The sequence below is a fragment of the Tribolium castaneum genome, chromosome 3, assembly GCF_031307605.1.
Source record: "Tribolium castaneum strain GA2 chromosome 3, icTriCast1.1, whole genome shotgun sequence".
NCBI classification, from domain to species: domain Eukaryota; kingdom Metazoa; phylum Arthropoda; class Insecta; order Coleoptera; family Tenebrionidae; genus Tribolium; species Tribolium castaneum.
The window spans coordinates 22226012-22252789 of NC_087396.1; the positions used below are offsets into that span (position 1 = coordinate 22226012).

The 26778-nt window shown below is 35.5% G+C and overlaps 3 protein-coding genes across 6 annotated transcripts in view; 1 reads left to right on the forward strand and 2 right to left on the reverse strand.

Annotated features, from left to right (window-relative positions):
* Positions 1 to 26778, forward strand: part of LOC662231 (cell growth regulator with RING finger domain protein 1) — a 172925-nt gene that overhangs the window by 139086 nt on the left and 7061 nt on the right. The window contains exons 1-2 of one of the 2 annotated variants that reach the window (XM_968343.5): positions 24366 to 24820; positions 25924 to 26075. In XM_968343.5, the coding sequence (XP_973436.3) occupies positions 24714 to 24820; positions 25924 to 26075 (259 nt within the window). In that variant the 5' untranslated portion in view covers positions 24366 to 24713. Of the gene's footprint in view, positions 1 to 24365; positions 24821 to 25923; positions 26076 to 26778 lie in introns of those variants that run through there. The other variant, XM_064355799.1, reaches the window with a different exon arrangement.
* LOC103313562 (uncharacterized protein) lies at positions 16589 to 19995 on the reverse strand. Of its 3 annotated transcripts, XM_064355796.1 has the most exons (11): positions 19801 to 19995; positions 19595 to 19752; positions 18956 to 19098; positions 18846 to 18895; positions 18478 to 18793; positions 18315 to 18433; positions 17946 to 18089; positions 17773 to 17900; positions 17288 to 17719; positions 16952 to 17147; positions 16589 to 16903 (listed from the first exon to the last, which is right to left on the reverse strand). In XM_064355796.1, the coding sequence occupies exons 1-11, from the start codon at positions 19993 to 19995 to the stop codon at positions 16679 to 16681; spliced, it is 2106 nt and encodes a 701-aa protein (XP_064211866.1). In that variant the 3' UTR covers positions 16589 to 16678. The 3 variants fall into 3 exon arrangements, with proteins under 3 accessions (XP_064211866.1, XP_008195335.1, XP_064211867.1); XM_008197113.3 differs by having other exon boundaries at positions 18846 to 19098; XM_064355797.1 differs by lacking the exon at positions 17946 to 18089 and having other exon boundaries at positions 18846 to 19098.
* LOC662307 (uncharacterized protein) lies at positions 20065 to 23851 on the reverse strand. The gene is made up of 9 exons (XM_968413.4): positions 23038 to 23851; positions 22763 to 22991; positions 22588 to 22709; positions 21770 to 22483; positions 21550 to 21717; positions 21128 to 21314; positions 20897 to 21081; positions 20443 to 20846; positions 20065 to 20394 (listed from the first exon to the last, which is right to left on the reverse strand). Exons 1-9 carry the CDS (start codon positions 23548 to 23550, stop codon positions 20205 to 20207), a joined length of 2712 nt encoding a protein of 903 aa, XP_973506.1. The 5' UTR covers positions 23551 to 23851; the 3' UTR covers positions 20065 to 20204.

Here is a 26778-nt window from a genome sequence, read left to right on the forward strand (position 1 = left end):
AGAACAATAATCTTTTTTGAAAAAAATAGATTATTTAAAGAGCTTTCCAACGATAATACACTTCATGGGGTTATCTCTAATAGTTCCGGAGCTATTGCTAGACAAATGTGCCGGGTACCCGGAATCGACCAAAACTGCGACAAAAATTGCAAAAATCAAAACTCTAAAAATCGAAGCAATTAATTTTTTTTCTACGTTTAACAACTCTAGGGGGTTGTTAAGGCATATATAAGTCGAAAAAACTACAATAGAAAAAGTTTTAAAAAAAATTTATTTTTTCACTTTCTTAAAGGTAAGTGTGTTTACTCAGGAAATTTTAGCAAAAAAAATCAAATTTTTAAATTTTATGAAAAGTTCGTATAATACAGAAAATGAGCCGCTGAATTCAATGGAACAAACCGCATTGCTCTACGACTTTTAATTTTTGAGTTATGAATTTTTTTGTTGGATAAAATTTTCCACTATGACAAATGGCTACCCTAAATTTAGGCAAAAAATTTTAAATTTTTAATTCTTGTGAAAAATTGATATAATATGTAAAATGAGCCGTAGAATTCAATCGAACAAACCGCAATGCTCTACGACTTTTAGTTTTTTTTTTTATGAATTTTTTTAGTGAAAAACTTTGATCGCCTCTGTAGCCGGAACCGTTGCCCGGAGCGGCTCCGGGTTTAATCGAAAAAATAGAGAAAATTAAGCGCTATCTTATGGTTTTTTGTTCGTTGCTCTAAGTCTTACAGTTTCCGAGAAAAACGCAAAAAAAGGTTTTCATTTTCACTTTTTTTCAATTTTCAACCGCCAATTACGGCGAAACTATTAGAGTTATCGAGAAACGGAAAAATCGAGGACAACCGGAATACAAAACTCTACAAAATGGCATAGAACTCAAGGCGATATCTCGCAAAAAAATTTTCAATTTTCAATCGGCGATTACGGCCAAACTAAAAGAGCTAGGAGAAAACTCTTTTTTCCATCGTAAAGAGCACATCAAAATCTATAGGATAGGATAAGTTTTATTCGATTCTGAGACACTTTAAAAATTGACCATTTTGAAGGGGGGGGTGTTAACTTTTTTTTAATTTTTTTTATTTTCCCAATTACGACTAAACTATTCGAAAAAGTGGAACTGTTTTGATCCCAACCTATGCAAAATGATCCGGGGAATCGATTGGCATCGAGAAAATTACCAAATTCCCAATAGTTTTTTAGTTATGAATTTTTTAAAATTTTACCAATATTTGCTTTTATCTGCAATTTGCTCGAAAACTATTAGTCGGAGAACAATAATCTTTTTTGAAAAAAATAGATTATTTAAAGAGCTTTCCAACGATAATACACTTCATGGGGTTATCTCTAATAGTTCCGGAGCTATTGCTCGACAAATGTGCCGGGTACCCGGAATCGACCAAAACTGTGACAAAAATTGCAAAAATCAAAACTCTAAAAATCGAAGCAATTAATTTTTTTTCTACGTTTAACAACTCTAGGGGGTTGTTAAGGCATATATAAGTCGAAAAAACTACAATAGAAAAGGTTTTAAAAAAATTTTATTTTTTCACTTTCTTAAAGGTAAGTGTGTTTACTCAGGAAATTTTAGCAAAAAAAATCAAATTTTTAAATTTTATGAAAAGTTCGTATAATACAGAAAATGAGCCGCTGAATTCAATGGAACAAACCGCATTGCTCTACGACTTTTAATTTTTGAGTTATGAATTTTTTTGTTGGATAAAATTTTACACTATGACAAATGGCTACCCTAAATTTAGGCAAAAAATTTTAAATTTTTAATTCTTGTGAAAAATTGATATAATATGTAAAATGAGCCGTAGAATTCAATCGAACAAACCGCAATGCTCTACGACTTTTAGTTTTTTTTTTATGAATTTTTTTAGTGAAAAACTTTGATCGCCTCTGTAACCGGAACCGTTGCCCGGAGCGGCTCCAGGTTTAATTGAAAAAATAGAGAAAATTAAGCGCTATCTTATGGTTTTCTGTTCGTTGTTCTAAGTCTTACAGTTTCCGAGAAAAACGCAAAAAAAGGTGTCCATTTTCACTTTTTTTCAATTTTCAACCGCCAATTACGGCGAAACTATTAGAGTTATCGAGAAACGGAAAATCGAGGACAACCGGAATACAAAACTCTACAAAATGGCATAGAACTCAAGGCGATATCTCGCAAAAAAATTTTCAATTTTCAATCGGCGATTACGGCCAAACTAAAAGAGCTAGGAGAAAACTCTTTTTTCCATCGTAAAGAGCACATCAAAATCTATAGGATAGGATAAGTTTTATTCGATTCTGAGACACTTTAAAAATTGACCATTTTGAAGGAGGGGGTGTTAACTTTTTTTTAATTTTTTTTATTTTCCCAATTACGACTAAACTATTCGAAAAAGTGGAACTGTTTTGATCCCAACCTATGCAAAATGATCCGGGGAATCGATTGGCATCGAGAAAATTACCAAATTCCCAATAGTTTTTTAGTTATGAATTTTTTAAAATTTTACCAATATTTGCTTTTATCTGCAATTTGCTCGAAAACTATTAGTCGGAGAACAATAATCTTTTTTGAAAAAAATAGATTATTTAAAGAGCTTTCCAACGATAATACACTTCATGGGGTTATCTCTAATAGTTCCGGAGCTATTGCTCGACAAATGTGCCGGGTACCCGGAATCGACCAAAACTGTGACAAAAATTGCAAAAATCAAAACTCTAAAAATCGAAGCAATTAATTTTTTTTCTACGTTTAACAACTCTAGGGGGTTGTTAAGGCATATATAAGTCGAAAAAACTACAATAGAAAAGGTTTTAAAAAAATTTTATTTTTTCACTTTCTTAAAGGTAAGTGTGTTTACTCAGGAAATTTTAGCAAAAAAAATCAAATTTTTAAATTTTATGAAAAGTTCGTATAATACAGAAAATGAGCCGCTGAATTCAATGGAACAAACCGCATTGCTCTACGACTTTTAATTTTTGAGTTATGAATTTTTTTGTTGGATAAAATTTTCCACTATGACAAATGGCTACCCTAAATTTAGGCAAAAAATTTTAAATTTTTAATTCTTGTGAAAAATTGATATAATATGTAAAATGAGCCGTAGAATTCAATCGAACAAACCGCAATGCTCTACGACTTTTAGTTTTTTTTTTATGAATTTTTTTAGTGAAAAACTTTGATCGCCTCTGTAGCCGGAACCGTTGCCCGGAGCGGCTCCGGGTTTAATCGAAAAAATAGAGAAAATTAAGCGCTATCTTATGGTTTTTTGTTCGTTGCTCTAAGTCTTACAGTTTCCGAGAAAAACGCAAAAAAAGGTTTCCATTTTCACTTTTTTTCAATTTTCAACCGCCAATTACGGCGAAACTATTAGAGTTATCGAGAAACGGAAAAATCGAGGACAACCGGAATACAAAACTCTACAAAATGGCATAGAACTCAAGGCAATATCTCGCAAAAAAATTTTCAATTTTTAATCGCCGATTACGGCCAAACTAAAAGAGCTAGGAGAAAACTCTTTTTTCCATCGTAAAGAGCACATCAAAATCTATAGGATAGGATAAGTTTTATTCGATTCTGAGACACTTTAAAAATTGACCATTTTGAAGGGGGGGGTGTTAACTTTTTTTTAATTTTTTTTATTTTCCCAATTACGACTAAACTATTCGAAAAAGTGGAACTGTTTTGATCCCAACCTATGCAAAATGATCCGGGGAATCGATTGGCATCGAGAAAATTACCAAATTCCCAATAGTTTTTTAGTTATGAATTTTTTAAAATTTTACCATTATTTGCTTTTATCTGCAATTTGCTCGAAAACTATTAGTCGGAGAACAATAATCTTTTTTGAAAAAAATAGATTATTTAAAGAGCTTTCCAACGATAATACACTTCATGGGGTTATCTCTAATAGTTCCGGAGCTATTGCTCGACAAATGTGCCGGGTACCCGGAATCGACCAAAACTGCGACAAAAATTGCAAAAATCAAAACTCTAAAAATCGAAGCAATTAATTTTTTTTCTACGTTTAACAACTCTAGGGGGTTGTTAAGGCATATATAAGTCCAAAAAACTACAATAGAAAAGGTTTTAAAAAAATTTTATTTTTTCACTTTCTTAAAGGTAAGTGTGTTTACTCAGGAAATTTTAGCAAAAAAAATCAAATTTTTAAATCTTATGAAAAGTTCGTATAATACAGAAAATGAGCCGCTGAATCCAATGGAACAAACCGCATTGCTCTACGACTTTTAATTTTTGAGTTATGAATTTTTTTGTTGGATAAAATTTTCCACTATGACAAATGGCTACCCTAAATTTAGGCAAAAAATTTTAAATTTTCAATTCTTGTGAAAAATTGATATAATATGTAAAATGAGCCGTAGAATTCAATCGAACAAACCGCAATGCTCTACGACTTTTATTTTTTTTTTTATGAATTTTTTTAGTGAAAAACTTTGATCGCCTCTGTAGCCGGAACCGTTGCCCGGAGCGGCTCCGGGTTTAATCGAAAAAATAGAGAAAATTAAGCGCTATCTTATGGTTTTTTGTTCGTTGCTCTAAGTCTTACAGTTTCCGAGAAAAACGCAAAAAAAGGTTTCCATTTTCACTTTTTTTCAATTTTCAACCACCAATTACGGCGAAACTATTAGAGTTATCGAGAAACGGAAAAATCGAGGACAACCGGAATACAAAACTCTACAAAATGGCATAGGACTCAAGGCGATATCTCGCAAAAAAATTTTCAATTTTTAATCGCCGATTACGGCCAAACTAAAAGAGCTAGGAGAAAACTCTTTTTTCCATCGTAAAGAGCACATCAAAATCTATAGGATAGGATAAATTTTATTCCATTCTGAGACACTTTTAAAATTGACCATTGTGAAGGGGGGGGGTGTTAACTTTTTTTAATTTTTCTTATTTTCCCAATTACGATTAAACTATTCGAAAAAGTGGAACTGTTTTGATCCTAACCTATGCAAAATGATCCGGGGAATCGATTGGCATCGAGAAAATTACCAAATTCCCAATAGTTTTTTAGTTATGAATTTTTTAAAATTCTACAAATATTTGCTTTTATCTGCAATTTGCTCGAAAACTATTAGTCGGAGAACAATAATCTTTTTTGAAAAAAATAGATTATTTAAAGAGCTTTCCAACGATAATACACTTCATGGGGTTATCTCTAATAGTTCCGGAGCTATTGCTCGACAAATGTGCCGGGTACCCGGAATCGACCAAAACTGCGACAAAAATTGCAAAAATCAAAACTCTAAAAATCGAAGCAATTAATTTTTTTTCTACGTTTAACAACTCTAGGGGGTTGTTAAGGCATATATAAGTCCAAAAAACTACAATAGAAAAGGTTTTAAAAAAATTTTATTTTTTCACTTTCTTAAAGGTAAGTGTGTTTACTCAGGAAATTTTAGCAAAAAAAATCAAATTTTTAAATCTTATGAAAAGTTCGTATAATACAGAAAATGAGCCGCTGAATCCAATGGAACAAACCGCATTGCTCTACGACTTTTAATTTTTGAGTTATGAATTTTTTTGTTGGATAAAATTTTCCACTATGACAAATGGCTACCCTAAATTTAGGCAAAAAATTTTAAATTTTTAATTCTTGTGAAAAATTGATATAATATGTAAAATGAGCCGTAGAATTCAATCGAACAAACCGCAATGCTCTACGACTTTTAGTTTTTTTTTTATGAATTTTTTTAGTGAAAAACTTTGATCGCCTCTGTAGCCGGAACCGTTGCCCGGAGCGGCTCCGGGTTTAATCGAAAAAATAGAGAAAATTAAGCGCTATCTTATGGTTTTTTGTTCGTTGCTCTAAGTCTTACAGTTTCCGAGAAAAACGCAAAAAAAGGTTTCCATTTTCACTTTTTTTCAATTTTCAACCGCCAATTACGGCGAAACTATTAGAGTTATCGAGAAACGGAAAAATCGAGGACAACCGGAATACAAAACTCTACAAAATGGCATAGAACTCAAGGCAATATCTCGCAAAAAAATTTTCAATTTTTAATCGCCGATTACGGCCAAACTAAAAGAGCTAGGAGAAAACTCTTTTTTCCATCGTAAAGAGCACATCAAAATCTATAGGATAGGATAAGTTTTATTCGATTCTGAGACACTTTAAAAATTGACCATTTTGAAGGGGGGGGGTGTTAACTTTTTTTTAATTTTTTTTATTTTCCCAATTACGACTAAACTATTCGAAAAAGTGGAACTGTTTTGATCCCAACCTATGCAAAATGATCCGGGGAATCGATTGGCATCGAGAAAATTACCAAATTCCCAATAGTTTTTTAGTTATGAATTTTTTAAAATTTTACCATTATTTGCTTTTATCTGCAATTTGCTCGAAAACTATTAGTCGGAGAACAATAATCTTTTTTGAAAAAAATAGATTATTTAAAGAGCTTTCCAACGATAATACACTTCATGGGGTTATCTCTAATAGTTCCGGAGCTATTGCTCGACAAATGTGCCGGGTAGCCGGAATCGACCAAAACTGCGACAAAAATTGCAAAAATCAAAACTCTAAAAATCGAAGCAATTAATTTTTTTTCTACGTTTAACAACTCTAGGGGGTTGTTAAGGCATATATAAGTCCAAAAAACTACAATAGAAAAGGTTTTAAAAAAATTTTATTTTTTCACTTTCTTAAAGGTAAGTGTGTTTACTCAGGAAATTTTAGCAAAAAAAATCAAATTTTTAAATCTTATGAAAAGTTCGTATAATACAGAAAATGAGCCGCTGAATCCAATGGAACAAACCGCATTGCTCTACGACTTTTAATTTTTGAGTTATGAATTTTTTTGTTGGATAAAATTTTCCACTATGACAAATGGCTACCCTAAATTTAGGCAAAAAATTTTAAATTTTCAATTCTTGTGAAAAATTGATATAATATGTAAAATGAGCCGTAGAATTCAATCGAACAAACCGCAATGCTCTACGACTTTTAGTTTTTTTTTTATGAATTTTTTTAGTGAAAAACTTTGATCGCCTCTGTAGCCGGAACCGTTGCCCGGAGCGGCTCCGGGTTTAATCGAAAAAATAGAGAAAATTAAGCGCTATCTTATGGTTTTTTGCTCGTTGCTCTAAGTCTTACAGTTTCCGAGAAAAACGCAAAAAAAGGTTTCCATTTTCACTTTTTTTCAATTTTCAACCGCCAATTACGGCGAAACTATTAGAGTTATCGAGAAACGGAAAAATCGAGGACAACCGGAATACAAAACTCTACAAAATGGCATAGAACTCAAGGCAATATCTCGCAAAAAAATTTTCAATTTTTAATCGCCGATTACGGCCAAACTAAAAGAGCTAGGAGAAAACTCTTTTTTCCATCGTAAAGAGCACATCAAAATCTATAGGATAGGATAAGTTTTATTCGATTCTGAGACACTTTAAAAATTGACCATTTTGAAGGGGGGGGTGTTAACTTTTTTTTAATTTTTTTTATTTTCCCAATTACGACTAAACTGTTCGAAAAAGTGGAACTGTTTTGATCCCAACCTATGCAAAATGATCCGGGGAATCGATTGGCATCGAGAAAATTACCAAATTCCCAATAGTTTTTTAGTTATGAATTTTTTAAAATTCTACAAATATTTGCTTTTATCTGCAATTTGCTCGAAAACTATTAGTCGGAGAACAATAATCTTTTTTGAAAAAAATAGATTATTTAAAGAGCTTTCCAACGATAATACACTTCATGGGGTTATCTCTAATAGTTCCGGAGCTATTGCTCGACAAATGTGCCGGGTACCCGGAATCGACCAAAACTGCGACAAAAATTGCAAAAATCAAAACTCTAAAAATCGAAGCAATTAATTTTTTTTCTACGTTTAACAACTCTAGGGGGTTGTTAAGGCATATATAAGTCCAAAAAACTACAATAGAAAAGGTTTTAAAAAAATTTTATTTTTTCACTTTCTTAAAGGTAAGTGTGTTTACTCAGGAAATTTTAGCAAAAAAAATCAAATTTTTAAATCTTATGAAAAGTTCGTATAATACAGAAAATGAGCCGCTGAATCCAATGGAACAAACCGCATTGCTCTACGACTTTTAATTTTTGAGTTATGAATTTTTTTGTTGGATAAAATTTTCCACTATGACAAATGGCTACCCTAAATTTAGGCAAAAAATTTTAAATTTTCAATTCTTGTGAAAAATTGATATAATATGTAAAATGAGCCGTAGAATTCAATCGAACAAACCGCAATGCTCTACGACTTTTAGTTTTTTTTTTATGAATTTTTTTAGTGAAAAACTTTGATCGCCTCTGTAGCCGGAACCGTTGCCCGGAGCGGCTCCGGGTTTAATCGAAAAAATAGAGAAAATTAAGCGCTATCTTATGGTTTTTTGTTCGTTGCTCTAAGTCTTACAGTTTCCGAGAAAAACGCAAAAAAGGTTTCCATTTTCACTTTTTTTCAATTTTCAACCACCAATTACGGCGAAACTATTAGAGTTATCGAGAAACGGAAAAATCGAGGACAACCAGAATACAAAACTCTACAAAATGGCATAGAACTCAAGGCAATATCTCGCAAAAAAATTTTCAATTTTTAATCGCCGATTACGGCCAAACTAAAAGAGCTAGGAGAAAACTCTTTTTTCCATCGTAAAGAGCACATCAAAATCTATAGGATAGGATAAGTTTTATTCGATTCTGAGACACTTTAAAAATTGACCATTTTGAAGGGGGGGGTGTTAACTTTTTTTTAATTTTTTTTATTTTCCCAATTACGACTAAACTGTTCGAAAAAGTGGAACTGTTTTGATCCCAACCTATGCAAAATGATCCGGGGAATCGATTGGCATCGAGAAAATTACCAAATTCCCAATAGTTTTTTAGTTATGAATTTTTTAAAATTCTACAAATATTTGCTTTTATCTGCAATTTGCTCGAAAACTATTAGTCGGAGAACAATAATCTTTTTTGAAAAAAATAGATTATTTAAAGAGCTTTCCAACGATAATACACTTCATGGGGTTATCTCTAATAGTTCCGGAGCTATTGCTCGACAAATGTGCCGGGTACCCGGAATCGACCAAAACTGCGACAAAAATTGCAAAAATCAAAACTCTAAAAATCGCAGCAATTAATTTTTTTTCTACGTTTAACAACTCTAGGGGGTTGTTAAGGCATATATAAGTCCAAAAAACTACAATAGAAAAGGTTTTAAAAAAATTTTATTTTTTCACTTTCTTAAAGGTAAGTGTGTTTACTCAGGAAATTTTAGCAAAAAAAATCAAATTTTTAAATCTTATGAAAAGTTCGTATAATACAGAAAATGAGCCGCTGAATCCAATGGAACAAACCGCATTGCTCTACGACTTTTAATTTTTGAGTTATGAATTTTTTTGTTGGATAAAATTTTCCACTATGACAAATGGCTACCCTAAATTTAGGCAAAAAATTTTAAATTTTCAATTCTTGTGAAAAATTGATATAATATGTAAAATGAGCCGTAGAATTCAATCGAACAAACCGCAATGCTCTACGACTTTTAGTTTTTTTTTTATGAATTTTTTTAGTGAAAAACTTTGATCGCCTCTGTAGCCGGAACCGTTGCCCGGAGCGGCTCCGGGTTTAATCGAAAAAATAGAGAAAATTAAGCGCTATCTTATGGTTTTTTGTTCGTTGCTCTAAGTCTTACAGTTTCCGAGAAAAACGCAAAAAAAGGTTTCCATTTTCACTTTTTTTCAATTTTCAACCACCAATTACGGCGAAACTATTAGAGTTATCGAGAAACGGAAAAATCGAGGACAACCGGAATACAAAACTCTACAAAATGGCATAGGACTCAAGGCGATATCTCGCAAAAAAATTTTCAATTTTTAATCGCCGATTACGGCCAAACTAAAAGAGCTAGGAGAAAACTCTTTTTTCCATCGTAAAGAGCACATCAAAATCTATAGGATAGGATAAATTTTATTCCATTCTGAGACACTTTTAAAATTGACCATTGTGAAGGGGGGGGTGTTAACTTTTTTTTAATTTTTTTTATTTTCCCAATTACGATTAAACTATTCGAAAAAGTGGAATTGTTTTGATCCTAACCTATGCAAAATGATCCGGGGAATCGATTGGCATCGAGAAAATTACCAAATTCCCAATAGTTTTTTAGTTATGAATTTTTTAAAATTCTACAAATATTTGCTTTTATCTGCAATTTGCTCGAAAACTATTAGTCGGAGAACAATAATCTTTTTTGAAAAAAATAGACTATTTAAAGAGCTTTCCAACGATAATACACTTCATGGGGTTATCTCTAATAGTTCCGGAGCTATTGCTCGACAAATGTGCCGGGTACCCGGAATCGACCAAAACTGCGACAAAAATTGCAAAAATCAAAACTCTAAAAATCGAAGCAATTAATTTTTTTTCTACGTTTAACAACTCTAGGGGGTTGTTAAGGCATATATAAGTCCAAAAAACTACAATAGAAAAGGTTTTAAAAAAATTTTATTTTTTCACTTTCTTAAAGGTAAGTGTGTTTACTCAGGAAATTTTAGCAAAAAAAATCAAATTTTTAAATCTTATGAAAAGTTCGTATAATACAGAAAATGAGCCGCTGAATCCAATGGAACAAACCGCATTGCTCTACGACTTTTAATTTTTGAGTTATGAATTTTTTTGTTGGATAAAATTTTCCACTATGACAAATGGCTACCCTAAATTTAGGCAAAAAATTTTAAATTTTCAATTCTTGTGAAAAATTGATATAATATGTAAAATGAGCCGTAGAATTCAATCGAACAAACCGCAATGCTCTACGACTTTTAGTTTTTTTTTTATGAATTTTTTTAGTGAAAAACTTTGATCGCCTCTGTAGCCGGAACCGTTGCCCGGAGCGGCTCCGGGTTTAATCGAAAAAATAGAGAAAATTAAGCGCTATCTTATGGTTTTTTGTTCGTTGCTCTAAGTCTTACAGTTTCCGAGAAAAACGCAAAAAAAGGTTTCCATTTTCACTTTTTTTCAATTTTCAACCGCCAATTACGGCGAAACTATTAGAGTTATCGAGAAACGGAAAAATCGAGGACAACCGGAATACAAAACTCTACAAAATGGCATAGAACTCAAGGCAATATCTCGCAAAAAAATTTTCAATTTTTAATCGCCGATTACGGCCAAACTAAAAGAGCTAGGAGAAAACTCTTTTTTCCATCGTAAAGAGCACATCAAAATCTATAGGATAGGATAAGTTTTATTCGATTCTGAGACACTTTAAAAATTGACCATTTTGAAGGGGGGGGTGTTAACTTTTTTTTAATTTTTTTTATTTTCCCAATTACGACTAAACTATTCGAAAAAGTGGAACTGTTTTGATCCCAACCTATGCAAAATGATCCGGGGAATCGATTGGCATCGAGAAAATTACCAAATTCCCAATAGTTTTTTAGTTATGAATTTTTTAAAATTTTACCATTATTTGCTTTTATCTGCAATTTGCTCGAAAACTATTAGTCGGAGAACAATAATCTTTTTTGAAAAAAATAGATTATTTAAAGAGCTTTCCAACGATAATACACTTCATGGGGTTATCTCTAATAGTTCCGGAGCTATTGCTCGACAAATGTGCCGGGTACCCGGAATCGACCAAAACTGCGACAAAAATTGCAAAAATCAAAACTCTAAAAATCGAAGCAATTAATTTTTTTTCTACGTTTAACAACTCTAGGGGGTTGTTAAGGCATATATAAGTCCAAAAAACTACAATAGAAAAGGTTTTAAAAAAATTTTATTTTTTCACTTTCTTAAAGGTAAGTGTGTTTACTCAGGAAATTTTAGCAAAAAAAATCAAATTTTTAAATCAAATCTTATGAAAAGTTCGTATAATACAGAAAATGAGCCGCTGAATCCAATGGAACAAACCGCATTGCTCTACGACTTTTAATTTTTGAGTTATGAATTTTTTTGTTGGATAAAATTTTCCACTATGACAAATGGCTACCCTAAATTTAGGCAAAAAATTTTAAATTTTCAATTCTTGTGAAAAATTGATATAATATGTAAAATGAGCCGTAGAATTCAATCGAACAAACCGCAATGCTCTACGACTTTTAGTTTTTTTTTTATGAATTTTTTTAGTGAAAAACTTTGATCGCCTCTGTAGCCGGAACCGTTGCCCGGAGCGGCTCCGGGTTTAATCGAAAAAATAGAGAAAATTAAGCGCTATCTTATGGTTTTTTGTTCGTTGCTCTAAGTCTTACAGTTTCCGAGAAAAACGCAAAAAAAGGTTTCCATTTTCACTTTTTTTCAATTTTCAACCACCAATTACGGCGAAACTATTAGAGTTATCGAGAAACGGAAAAATCGAGGACAACCGGAATACAAAACTCTACAAAATGGCATAGGACTCAAGGCGATATCTCGCAAAAAAATTTTCAATTTTTAATCGCCGATTACGGCCAAACTAAAAGAGCTAGGAGAAAACTCTTTTTTCCATCGTAAAGAGCACATCAAAATCTATAGGATAGGATAAATTTTATTCCATTCTGAGACACTTTTAAAATTGACCATTGTGAAGGGGGGGGTGTTAACTTTTTTTAATTTTTTTTATTTTCCCAATTACGATTAAACTATTCGAAAAAGTGGAACTGTTTTGATCCTAACCTATGCAAAATGATCCGGGGAATCGATTGGCATCGAGAAAATTACCAAATTCCCAATAGTTTTTTAGTTATGAATTTTTTAAAATTCTACAAATATTTGCTTTTATCTGCAATTTGCTCGAAAACTATTAGTCGGAGAACAATAATCTTTTTTGAAAAAAATAGATTATTTAAAGAGTTTTCCAACGATAATACACTTCATGGGGTTATCTCTAATAGTTCCGGAGCTATTGCTCGACAAATGTGCCGGGTACCCGGAATCGACCAAAACTGCGACAAAAATTGCAAAAATCAAAACTCTAAAAATCGAAGCAATAAATTTTTTTTCTACATTTAACAACTCTAGGGGGTTGTTAAGGCATATATAAGTCCAAAAAATTATAATAGAAAAAGTTTTAAAAAATTTTTATTTTTTCACTTTCTTGAAGGTAAGTGTATTTTACTCAAGAAATTTTAGCAAAAAAAATCAGAATTTTAAATCCCGTGAAAAATTAGTATAATACGCTGAATTCAACGGAACAAACCGCATTGCTCTACGACTTTTAATTTTTTGTTTTTTCTTACAGAATCTGTGGAAACATTACTTATTATTTAACGCGCAAAAATATAATTAGGACACTCGAGCATGGCCAAACTGTCGCTTGTTCCGCCAGATTAAGTATTAGTTGCCTTAATGGAATTAAAGAGCAATTCCTGGGCCCTATCGCGGCATCTCCACCTTGCGGATTAACATAACCAGCATAACCGTAAAAAATAAACCTCATCACGGGCCAAATCCCGCCCGAATGGGATGCAAATTAGGCACGCTGTTGGCGAAAACGCCCTGTCACCCATTGAAAATTTTCGGTAATCAATCGCCGACTAATGGACTCTAATGGAGCGAGCAAAAATCGAGACAATTATTACCAGCCCTCAATTAGGCCCTGTGTCGGTCCTTCAAGGGCTTGTCGCCGGCTGGCGGCCCTGGTTTTAGCAGTGTAGTGAGATTTTCACGCCGGAAGCACAATAATGGCTTAGGAGGAATTTATTGCAAATTGCGTTTGTTTTTTCTGATGTATTCGCAAGTTTTTTTAATTAAGTCGATGGCAGGTGGGGATAGATCCATATACGAGCGTTTTATTAAAATTTTAATTGCTCGAAATATTCACTGATAATGAACTGTCGGTTTTTATTTAATTACAGAAACAGTAAAGCTGGGATAGAGTGAAACGCACTTTTTGTGTTTTTATTACAGGCAAATACACAAATGCAGGAAATTGCGTCGTTTATTGCTGCTGCGAGCTGCAAAAGTAAATAGAAAATATATAGAACGGACCATTTAAAATTTATGGCAATCCTGGACCGGTTTAAACGCAAAAATTAAAAGTAAAGGCGAACAAACAGGAAATACACTCGTGATTAGCGATCCATTTCAAAGCCAGAAACTCGGAAACAATAAAAATAACTTTCGTAATTTGTATGTAAAATGTTCCAGAGGTTCGATTGGCGACAATATTCGAAAACGGCTTGTAAGTATAGAAAAAGCTGACAAAAACTCCCGTAAAATATCCCGAGTAATCCAAAAATGCGGTTTTTGATTTTTGAACAGATATTATTATTTTTTAATTTTTTTTTAGTTTTGGAAATAATGACATTACCGAGTTGGGCGTTTTTGCTTTGCGTGAATAAAAATTTGAAGTGCTCGCAAGTGTGCGCCATATTTTACTCGTCCTTTATTTTTGGCGAACTTTATTGGCTCAAGTTCACTTGGCGTAAAATGATTCTTTGCACTTGGCGTTCCAACACGAGTGTCAGACAAGCCGGCAAAAATACCGCGTTTTCTTAATATGTATGTGAAGTCTGAGTGGCATTCGACCAGCGAAGAAGACGTTTCACAAACATGCGATATTTTTTCAAATTTTCATCCTGTTTAATAATGAAGATCATATTCATCCGCTTCGAGCGAATAAATGTAATCTTCTCGGAGCATATCTATTGAGTAAAGTAGATATTCAATTATATTAAAATTGCATTCATGTGACACTGGCAAGGCAATCGCGAGCCTTTGATCCGGGGGATTACCCGGCTGGGACATGAGTTTTCCTGTCAAATTTTCACGACGTTATACTTCACCTGACAAGGGGGCTAACCGGAAACGAAAATATTGCCCGGGCAATAGATTGCTGAAGAGTAATTTATTGAAAGGGAATAAACTGAAAAGTTTCGGGACTTATCAGTCGGGATGATGAACGTACAAAGTTCCCAAATAACATGTCATAAATTACAAGGCTGCCAGCACAAAGAAATGTGCCGGGTGGCTCACAAAAATCGCCAAACTAACGTGTGTCCCCAGCTTCACCCGACACATTAAAAATATTTTTTCTCGATAATTAACTTAAAAATTTTAAATTTTAAAAACATCCTCGAACGTAATTTCTTTATTTTTTTAGTTACCATTTGTTTTTTTTTTGAGATACTTTTCCATTTTTTGTTTTATTTATAATTCCTTTGGTTGCCGATTGGCTAACTGTTTGTTAATGGCCTTTGCGCCCTCCTTTTTTTTGTTCCCCGTTGAACACGCCCTCTGCCCCAGCTGTCTTATCACAACCCTGGAACTGATTTCGAGTGGTTTACAAAGAGCGGCCCGAGGGCTGCAGCTATCCGGTTCTGTGATAGGACTGTCGGCGTTATCCGATCGGCTAGACCTAAACTTTAGAAAAAGGGAAAAATAGAGTCGGCTTTAATTAAATCTCCTAATTGCGCGAAAGCGGATAATTAAGCTTGAAAAATAATTTCAATCGATTTAGCCGAGAGAATAGGTGGATCTATTCTTGGGACTCTTAATTTTTTTCCTCAAAGACGCCGTACATAACCCGGCTATAAGTAATTAATTTTCCTTTGGAAGTTAACAGGATTTCTTTGTTCGCTGATTTCTCGGCTAATTACATTTTACAAATAGGAGTTTTTCCTGTTTTGGCTGAAGCGTTGATTCGTACGACGCGAATTGGGGCTGCTTGAGGAAACACATCCATTTTGTTCTCTTCACCAGCAGCTGTCCCTGCGGTATATTAGAGAAAGGGAGGGTACGACATGTAATTATACATCACTTCATTATATTTCGCTAATTACTTTCGAATGACTCCTGTTCAACTTTCTTAACGATACTGAATTCACTGCCGGCATAATTTAACTTGTTAACAACCACAAAGAACGCCATTTTACTTTCTTACACCGAAAAAATACACTTCAAAAGAGATAACTTAAATTGGAGTTTGGTTATTTTCTCTAATTCAACTGCAAACTCATTTGAAACTAAATTCTTGCTAAACCGAAATATCACACGACGCGCCAGACGGGGAGGAATTTACGGCATTAAACGACACCAAAATTTAAATAAAAACTTTACTTACAACAGATGCAACAAAACAAGTGCAAAACAACTTATATTAATTTAAACCAAACGGACTTTTTCCAAAAGTATTTTTCCGCGTTATTCTCGATTTGGCACTTAATTTCTATTATATACAGGGTTATTCACATATGACTTCGGACCTGACCAAGTCAAAAGTGCAACACAAAACACATATTATAAAGCTAGCTGGATTCCTATTATGTCATAATTAATATTTACTGAAATTTCGTGTTGCCTTTTAACTTAGTCAAGCTCGGAGTTTTATGTGAATATTCCTGTATAATATGAGGCATCTATTTCCAAAACGTACGAGTACAATCTCCATTTTCTTACGATTTTTTTTTGCATAAACGAAATTATTAAGTAATCAATTTTAATTAAAAGGATTGTAAAAAAATATTTGTGGAATCAACTCGAATATAACTTTTTACCAACCTTTTGTTTTTATAACATAGTACTTACCTCATGTTTTGAAGCTCTTTGTCTTTTCTACCTACCTTATAATTTTTTAAAGTTTGCTAAAGGAAAAATTATGGTGGCAAAAAGGAATTGGCAATAAGACACCGAAATATAGATAACAAAACTTTATTTAGTACAAAAGCAACAAAACACGTGGAATGTAATAAGCAACGCACCTAAATACTGAACACTTAACAAAATCAGACTTTAAAATTGTACTTTGAAAGCAATTGTTCCCAATCAACTGAATGAAAAAACGGATGCGATTTTAAATTTTCTGGACCATTGGCCCCAAAACCTAGCCGTTTTTGCGGCTCAAACGTCAAAAGTTGCCTCAACAAAGACCGCCCTTCTGGTGACACATATTTGGGAACTTTCAAAACTGTATGACTCGTTAACCCTTCTGGATAAATTTCTGACAAAGGCTGGAAGAAACCAATTACAAAATGGTCCATATCAAAGCGATTTAATACCATTCCGACCAAAAGTTCGTACAAAATAGCGCCATAACACCACCAATCGGCGGCGGTTGTAACCGGTTCGAAAGAAAAAATTTCCGGTGCTACGTTTTGTAAACTTTCTGGGGCAAAAACGTCGTTCACGTTACACATGTAGGTGAGCACCAGGTCGCCCTCGTCGTCAATTAACAAATTGCGAGACTGCAAGTCGCTGAAAGCGTTTTATTTTTACTATGTTTTAATATCTTAGGAGTAAAAATTTAAAAAAATTCATTGACCTCTTGTAACACTTGTGGATAAAACTCTAAGTTTAATTAACGCACCGTGCATTTTGGGCGATTTTTAACTTACTGGCACACAACTCCCAAGGCGTGCACTTTCTCCAACGCTAGTAGGAGTTGCGCCGCCCACTTGACGATGTTCTCGTGTGGAATGAGGAGACTTTGTGCCAGATCCAAGTCGTCGAAGCTCGACATTTCGCTGAACTTCCGTGATGATTTTCTTAATAAATCGGGGAGTTTGGACGGGACAGGTTCGTCCATTAAGTTTCTATTAAAGCCCGGATCGACTTTCACGTAATCATCGTCGTCGTCGTCGCATTTTGTCGAGTTTTTGCCTTTGTTGCTTGCGTAATCGTTGATTAAATCGCTGTAACTATGCTCCGATTCCGGATCGGAAAGATCCATATCGTGCACTTGGCGCAGGATTTGCGCCTCATTCGGGTAAAAAATATCAGAAGGGTCCTCAGACCTGCACTTCACGTAATCCCATAGTGCTTTACCGCTAGAAAAACGCATTCAAACCCGCCAAAAATACACACAAAAAACAAAAATTACCTACAGTACTCTAACACTAAAAACAAGGCGTTTTCGCAATTGTAATAATTGCACAACTTAACCATGTAAGGCACGTTCTCGGGCAAAATCAAGTTGTCGTTCAGAAATTTCATAGTCTTGTGTATAACCTGCAAAACGGCCGCTAGACTCGAACAAAAACTCATTTTTTTTACTTTAATATAAAAGAGTTGCTGGAGCTCGGAATGCAAAACCAACATTCCGGAGGCTATAACACGGACCACTTTATATTTGTATAAGTCGGATATGGGTCGTTGCACGTATTGATCGGCGTTTTGGCCGTTTTCCTCCGATTCGGTCTAAAAATATTCACTTTTAAAACGGCCGCGTTTTTACGATGCGCGCGCATCCCCACACAGCGACATCTCACGAGTGAATCAAACACCAAACTTTTACTTCTCACGACCACTTCTGAACCAAATCGTGCGATTTCCAAATGATAATAAAAAAATCAAAGCTGCTTCATGTCAAGTATGCGCGCGCAACGCGACCTCTCGCGACTGAATCAAAAGCTTTGAACTTACAATTCGCTTCAGACTTTGCACTTCGGGGGCCAAATGCATGTTATAAATTTTTTCGGCCCTCAGTAAATATTTATCAGTTTTGTACCTCACTATTTGTCTCCTATCGTAATTTTTATCGTCTGAAAACCATGATTTATTTAGGCAAAAATAGTCAATTATTAACCTTTCCCATATTTCAGCAAAATATCAATTGCGGTTTTATAAGCCGTGAAAGCGTCCTCATATTTCTTTTCGTTTTCTAATTCCGTGGCAATATTTACGTGAATTGAAGCGTCTATGATATATTGTGCATAATTCTCGGCACAACTGGGAGTATTGGGAGGCGTTGGATAAATCTGACCGTCCAATAGTGTTATACTGTCAGTGGTCGTGGATATACTTATGTTATCAGAATTTTTGGATTGGTGCGAGTGGCTGAGGCTTAAACGGGATTTAGAGAGGGTTTTTTGAGGCACAGAATCGGCAAAAAAATCGCTATTCTGAAACACACGACACACATTTTATATTTTTTCTACCACAAAAATCACTTACTGTTGTTACTGAATCAGTATCGCTGATCGTGCGATCATCATCAGAGTTGGCTATGCAATATTCAGGGTCCTCAGGTAAGTTTAAATCGGCTCTAATTGCATTAATATTACCGTTCAGTTGGTCAACAGGCGTGTGACTCGTTTCAAAGAACTTAACAAACTCGCTTGAAGTGAACAACTGAGAGTGATAACCGACGTATTCCAAAAAATTCAAAATGCTCTGTCTTCTCTCCTGCACAGTCTCGTCACTAAACCTAAAAATACTATCCTAAAAAACAAGGCACGAGCAGCGTAGCGGCGAGTAAGCAATACGTCTTTAATAATATATTTCTATTTTGCGTTTATGTCCTTTATTTATTGAAGAATTGAGAAAATATAATCAAAAAAACACTAAATTGAAATTATAATTAGTTCGTGAATTACACAAGGTGATTTAAAGTGTCGAACCAACTCTCTTAAAATGAATACAAATTTTTTTCCTTAGCAACTATAAAAAAAAATTGTCTGTGGACTCAAAAACTTATATAATCCAGTAAGTTCAAATTTGATTATAATTAACTTTCTTTAAGAAAGATAAAAAATGCCAGATAGAAAATTTTGAATTTAGGGGTTGGCAATCAAGTCTTCTTTTTTCCCCAAATGTGTACCAACTTGACAACACAAAGACCGTTCCAAGGTCACCAATTACGTGTTCTAGCACTGATAACGATGCTGAAGAGAAAGTATTTGTAATTCCGGGGAAACTGTTACCTTTTGAAGTAGGTGGAGGTGGGCAAACTAGGGAACTTCTCTTTGATGTTCAATTTATTGTGCAAGACTTTGATTTCGCGGTGGAGCTTCTTAAAGTCATTGAAACGTTTCCAGACGGTAATTTTTGTTATCGCGTCGGGGCAAGACTCGGGATAAAGCTGCAGAATCAAATATTTGATAACTAAAAATTGTGGAATGTTACCAACCATTGAGATGACTTTGTAGATGGTAAAGCCCTTCCGGTGCTTGCTGATATCAGGGATATCAAAAATGCGGACCCAGTTGTCACCATTCGACACCATTTTTTGACTTTTTGATAAAATTTCACATTTTTTGCTAGCGATAAGGCGGCTGTCAAAGTGACAGCGAACAGCTGATTTCAGGTTATGTCGCTTTGACATTTATCATGTCAACAATCTTTCGTAAACAAATTGTGTGATAATAATTAATGGGATAATAAAAAGAGGTCAATCTTTTGATTTTCGTTTATTTCTTAAAAACATCTAACAATCTTAAACATCAATAAATATCTGTAAAAATCTTGGTTAGGTAACGTGTTTTAAAGCCCTCGGTGCACAATAACATTAAGCATTATAAACTTCTGGAACAATTATCGGTCTTGCAGCTGCAACCTGAGATTGATCGGCTCCTCTGAGGGAGACTCCTTAAAAAGACTAGAAGACAAGTCAATCGCGACGTACAGCCCGCACAGTAGAAGGGGCCCCACGATAGCCCCCTCGACCCCGAGACAGAAAATCCCCCCAGCGATGGCCAAACCGGTCAAATACGGGTGACCGCCCCTAAAAAACAATTATTTTCTTCATCAGAAAAAAAATTCTATAACAAACCCTTTGATTTCCTTATAAATGGTAGTATCAACGATCGAAGTTGGCAAAAACTGGAAAATGGCAAACACAATTGCCTCAATCCCGCGGTCTTGGGCCAACCACAAGTCCAAAACGGCGGGAAAACACGCCCAGTAGGTCCCCAAAAAAGGGACAGCCCCCAGAATTGTCGCAAAAGCTGACGGAAGATAGACGATTTTCACGCCGAATAAATTGTGGATGAACCACGTCCACATGCCGTAAAACGCTGCCATTTTGAACGAGGCGGTAAAGACCCCGTTGATAGCCCCCTCCAAAGCGTGGCCAAAGCGGCGCCCACTGGTCGAAAACTTCGTCATGAGTTCGACTGGTTTGTAAAGGTCGCCACTTGAACTCAGGAGGTAAAACAAAGTTGTGAGGAACACAATCTGGAAGCGATTTATTTAATTGACAAGGCTTGATAATTCCGGGGTTTTACCCCATTCAAGATGAAGTTTAGCACCGCGGTGCCGCCGCCCAAAATCACCGATAAAAAGGCGCTAAATGAGCCAAGCACTAGCCCGATGTTTCCCTTAACTATGGACCAGACTGATTCCAGAAGGGACAGAAGTGTCCCCACGTTTTGTTTCGCAAAATCCACGATTCCGTTCAAGTTGAACATTTCTACAAAACAATTGTGGTTTTACCCGAGTTACATACATTTTTTTACCTGGTGATCTCTGTATGTCACTGATGAAATTTTCCCAAGACACTCGGACCGCGTCTTCGGTCACTTTAGGGCCGTTTGCGTCGGTTGTGGACATCCAGGACTGATAGACACGATCCCATAATTCCAACACTTGCTTTTCCAGTTTTTCCGACTTTGCCGAGTCCACGTCTGTCATCATTCCTTTGACCTGGGAAAAATTCAAAGCCGTTTTCTCTCTTCTTGAGACAATTTTCGATCAGTTTTAAACGTAATAATCGCGAAAAAACGCAATTATCGAGGATTTTACTAAACTGAGCAAAAAATCATTACGTTGGCAAGAAAATGACCAGCGCTTAAAAGCCAGAATTGCAATTATTTCGTGAAATTTCTTAAAATAAATCCAAAAAAATCGCATTCGCAGCGTTTTTTTTTATTTGACTTACCGCTTTGGAGATTCCTTCTCGGCCGTATTGGTACGCATTGTCCAAAATGGAGTCAACAGTGTCGTCCCAAGCGGGGGGCAAAAGCTGTCTCAACTCTGGGTTGTGAACAACAGTCTGATTGATCACATTTCCGGTCATTTGAACCATCATAATAGCCTCGGCATAGATCTAAATTGTGTTGAATTAAAAAAACACACTTCCGACTTGTTTTTTCCTTTACCTGAATTGCTATAAAAACTGACGCACAAGTCACGAAAATAATAAGACCAAAAATAACGACACAACTCGCCACCGTATCAATACTCTCTCTAATACTAGTTTTGAGAAAAATATTTATTTTGTGGACCACTCGATAGAGGCCCCTAATTGGCACAGGAACAAGGGCGTCGTGTCTCTCACAACACCAGTTACTAACAGCCAAGATCGCAATTTTCAACTTATCATAAAGCCAATTCCACACACCGAAATATTTCCCGGCATGCTTGAGACAGTACAACAAAATCGGAAGCGGTAGCAACGGCAACAAGACGATATTTTTCCAAAACAACATCACAATGCAAGCCCAAAGTACCGAATACAGGTAAAAAGTACTCTCGTACTTTTCGGTATCTATCAGACTTTGCGTTGAACTTTTCACACTACTCAATCGCCGATTCAAACTCGTGAAACTCGAGCGATTTTTCAGCGAGAACTGGGGTTGGGACAACGAACGTTTCAGTTCTTTTTTCGGGGTTTTTGAAATCAGGTGAATCCCCTGATTGGTTATTAGGACACTCGCATTGCTCAACTCGGAGTCAGTTCGCTCGAGGAGATTCGATTTGTTCTCCTCGAATAAATCGAGAGAGTAGGGGTCTCTTCGGGGGGATTTTACGGGGGCGCCGTCGCCCACACCATCGTTGAACTTGACCGAAGTCTTCGGCTTGGCATCCTGATCCTAAAAATATTTCTCAAATTTGGCCAGACTGTCCGTGGCTTTAAAATTGAGTTGGCACTTGCCAACAGGATAAAAATTAGTTTAACAGTGAGATAATGAGATACCTCTAGAGGTTCCGACTTTTGTTCACTCGCTTCGTTCGCTGGTTCTTTATGTTCCTCGTCAATATCTAAGGACTTGTCATGGAATGCAAGAGATAGCGACTCAAAGAATGTAATTGAGTGGCCTTTGAACGTACAATTACTTATAACATGTTGATAAAAATTTTAAAAATAATACCTTCAGCGTTTAGTTCGTTATGAATGTCGTAGACTTCGCTCACAAATCCGCCGAAAAACACAACTTGTAAAAAAATAAACGCAGCCATTTGGAACGACCCGAATAAATGAGCCAAACAACAAGACAACAACAACCAAATTCCAATTGATGCGTAATGAAATCGCGTATTATTTTCGGGTTTCCACAGCAGGAATGTCAGAGACATGTAGGCGATTAAAATTAGGCCAAACTACGAATATTAGTTTAAGCAACAAGTTTTAAGCATTGGCACTCACCAGAGGTAGAGAGGCATTATCCAGACAAAAACCCAGTACGAAGTAGCTATAAGTGTAAGCTTTATAAAAAATGCAAACCACCAACTTTGGCGTGTAATTATAGACCAGGAGCACCAAAGGCACCGCCACACAAACAGCGATAATGAACTTGATCCGTTTCAAAATTTGGTCACCGATCAAATCCGACAAATCGTTGACTATGTTGATAGGGATGAGCATCACCCCCAGCACAATGGGGGTGTGAGACACCTCCAGACTCTTGAACCAGGCCTGGAACTTGTCCCTGAGCGACCGCTTAAGGGGGTGCAACACCGACCCCACCAGCAAGGCCCAGATCAGGGGCTTCACGAACGGCTCCAGGATCATGAACAGGGCCCAACTGGCCGCACAACACAGGAACAGCAGCAGAAGGGCCACGGCGTTGTAAAGGGCATGCTTGACGGGCTTGTCATGCCCCTGCGGCAGCCCCCCGATTATGCCGAAGATGCTCTCCAAGGGCGAACGGTGGTCCATCGCGATATTAATTCAACTGATTAAATTTATCGAATCATTTTTAATTTTAGAGCAATGTTGACATCGCTGACAGAAGGGACACGTGAGTGGCTAAGGTCACGCTGTTTGTATTTGTCAACTGTCAGTGGCAAACCAGGTCAAACTATGCCCGATTTTTAAAGAAAGTCAACCACAATTAGTGTAAGACGATGTAATGCTTCCAGAGCACTTGTCTAAATAGTTTCATAAGATCTTGTTATTCATAAAAATTAATAAATTTGAAAATTTCACACGCAGACATTATTAGATATTACGCACAGACCGTGATTTTTGACGAGCGTTCTTACGATCGAAAGTATCAATTTGATGACTGTTTTTTAATTAATTAGTGTATTTTGGGTGTAACTGGTTTAATATTATCAAATACAAATAAATTGTGGCCACCTTTTAGTATTTGTCGAATTTTATGGCATATTCTGTTATTAAGTATTTCGGTAGCTTGCGCGGTACCTAGTTTATTTCGCAAGTTGTCAAATTTTTAATCTTACTTTCTTACGAATCAGCCAAGTTCACGTCCCGCAAAAAATCAAAATTGTAAAAAACAATATATGAATTATGAATTACCGATTACTTCACTCGTTTTTTGTTCTTGTGTGACCGGCGTTTGACCAAATGATTATTTCACCTAAAGTGCACCATTACGGGCAGTGTATTGTTAGTTGCATAATCTTGCGTCATAGAACTAAAATTGATAATTGCAAAAACTGCCCAATACTTTGAATCACTACTCCAAACTATAAGACCCAACGACTAGTCAAATCTCCAAAAACGATTAAAAAAGCTATAAACAAATTTGAAGACGTGAAGGGTTCTGTTTTACCGACCAGGGTCAGCTGTGTTTGTGTCAAATTGACTCCCAAATATGAATTAATGAATTGATTGTTTGTTTAAATGTTACTGTTTATTGGAATCTCGTCACTGGTAGCGCCATTGCGGAGAGTTTTCTGCTGCTGTTGGTGATTTCCACGCAATGGTGTGCCCCATAACCCCCACCGAAACGTCACTTTGACGTTTCTGTCATGCCAAATAAACCACTAGGTTTGAGATCAGAAAACAGTCAGGTTCGGGCCACCATGTGTTGAGCGTGTTCGAAATGTTGCAATAAATCGGTTGTGTACGAAGACATGGTGACAATGACTACCCTTCTAGTGTCCGCGGCCGAATTGTCGAACATTTTTTCCGTAATTGCAGTGCTGTTATGTTTTTGTGCGATGATCCTGTTCATCACCAGGTCAGTCGCTTATTTACAGCCCCTCACTGAAAAAGGCGCATTGCAAAACTTTTCCAGTTTTTGTTGCATTTAGTTAACATTTGACGATACTGTTGCCAGCAACATTATTGCTTTTTCCTGCCGAGAATTATTTATTTGGGCTTAAATCGAGTGTTTATATTCCGGACCTTATACACCACATGTGGTTCGAATCGATAAATAACTGCTGGATGTCAATGAGGTGCCCAAACTAATTGTTTGTTTTCATCAGTTTGCCGGTACTGAAATATTCCACAAGGAAAATTACCAGAGTTATTTAAAATCCCAATCAAAATGTGCAGCTAACCCTGAAAAGCCTTCAAACATCATGCCTTGCCCAACTCTCGGTGCATTCACAGAAATACGGCAAGGTTGATGCACAAAAAAGTGTCAACACTCGAATTTGACAATGTTTGCGGTGATGATAATAAAACAGGATTTTTTGAATAAACAACAAAAAGTGGAATTTTTTGCCCGGTTTTGCAAGTTTGGGACGAAATATTAATCAAGTCTGGGTCAAGCTAAGATGGGGCTTTTGGTCACCAAGTCCAGACATTAAGGTGTCACCATTATTTTACAATTAGTTAACACTCGACGTGGGAAAATTACGTTTCTATTTTTAGAAAATATTGTGTGTAAACTGGAATAAAACACACTTTATGTAATGTTAATTTTAGGAGCTTTATTTATTTGTGTGGCATGCGTGACAGTATAATTAGAAAAAAACAATTTGTAAAATAATTATGCCAATGAGAGTCAGCAATGATTCACGCCCTATGATTTATTGCTGTCAGGTTGGTGCAATTATTTGTATACTTCAAGTGTCTTTTGCCACTGCCATCAACTTCTCAACACGAAATTGTGTACGAAAAAGGCAATTATTTCTCGTCGAAAGTTCAAAATTTTGTAACTCGTGAAGCAACTCTTGAAAATTACCGTTACTCCGCCTGTGCCATAACTGGCGACAGGTGGGATTGATTAAATAAACGAAATAACATAACTTTTATTACGTTACGTTAGTTATGCAAAATAAAATTTATCGATTGATTTTTGGGTCAAACGGTGTGTTTTTCTTCTTTTTTCAGAAACATGATGGTGCTGCGAGTTCACGGCGACGATTTCGTTTTTCCAAATTCCCTCCATCAGGTATCGCCTAGGATACCTCAAATGAACATGATGAAAGTTCACATTCCCTTCACTTTCAAGCTCTTAGAAACGTCCAAATCCACGTATTCAGGTGAGGACAACGTAAAAATGGGCACAATGTAAAAAGACAAAAAACCATTTTGCATTTTATTATAATAATAATTATTCCATTGAGTTGTTACATAACGTTGGTAGCGCCGGTCTGTTGTTACATAAGGCAAGAATGTACAACTCCAAAAATACGGCATTAAAAACGAGTATGATTTTTTTCAAATAAGTAACTGTAAATTAATCTTGCAATTGCATACAAGATTGTATATTTTTTATGCTTTCACTGCGAAACCTTGAATTCTCGTCTTCCAGTAGGTATTTAAATTGCAAATAAAATGTGCATAGTACACAACATTTTACGTCCGGTCTTGATGAGAAAGAACAAAGACTTGGGCTATTTTTTGGGTGTTTCTTCGAACCTTGAACCTGTCACTACCAAAAACGGAACAACCGATCATATACATGGACTTTAATGATTATTTTTACGAGGCCGACCAGTCAAAAGAATAATTATCACTTGGGAGCGTTAACACACCCCAACTACCACCACATACAACAAAATTGCATAAAAAAATTATTTTCGACGATTTTCTTGCTTAATTTTTACGAAAGTTCGCACAAAGTAATTGCATTTTTCTCAAAAAAGTGTTATCTTAGAACTAATGCTTCCGAAAAAAGACCAATAATATTATTTTTGTTCTCTTAAACAAATTAAAACAGAAATTTAAAAAAATTAAGATTTT

What these genes read in the sequence shown, in the direction of transcription:
- LOC103313562 (XM_008197113.3), bottom strand. Translation starts at nt 19,995, where the DNA reads ATGTCAAAGCGACATAACCTGAAATCAGCTGTTCGCTGTCACTTTGAC. An exon ending in AGCAACTCTTTTATATTAAA is followed by an intron (nt 17,901 to 17,945) that starts GTAAAAAAAATG and finishes GCCGTTTTGCAG; the next exon opens with GTTATACACAAGACTATGAA. An exon ending in GCCTTGGGAGTTGTGTGCCA is followed by an intron (nt 17,148 to 17,287) that starts GTAAGTTAAAAA and finishes AAACGCTTTCAG; the next exon opens with CGACTTGCAGTCTCGCAATT.
- LOC662307 (XM_968413.4), bottom strand. Translation starts at nt 23,550, where the DNA reads ATGGACCACCGTTCGCCCTTGGAGAGCATCTTCGGCATAATCGGGGGG. An exon ending in GAGAAGGAATCTCCAAAGCG is followed by an intron (nt 21,315 to 21,549) that starts GTAAGTCAAATA and finishes AATTTTTCCCAG; the next exon opens with GTCAAAGGAATGATGACAGA. An exon ending in TAAACTTCATCTTGAATGGG is followed by an intron (nt 20,847 to 20,896) that starts GTAAAACCCCGG and finishes AATCGCTTCCAG; the next exon opens with ATTGTGTTCCTCACAACTTT.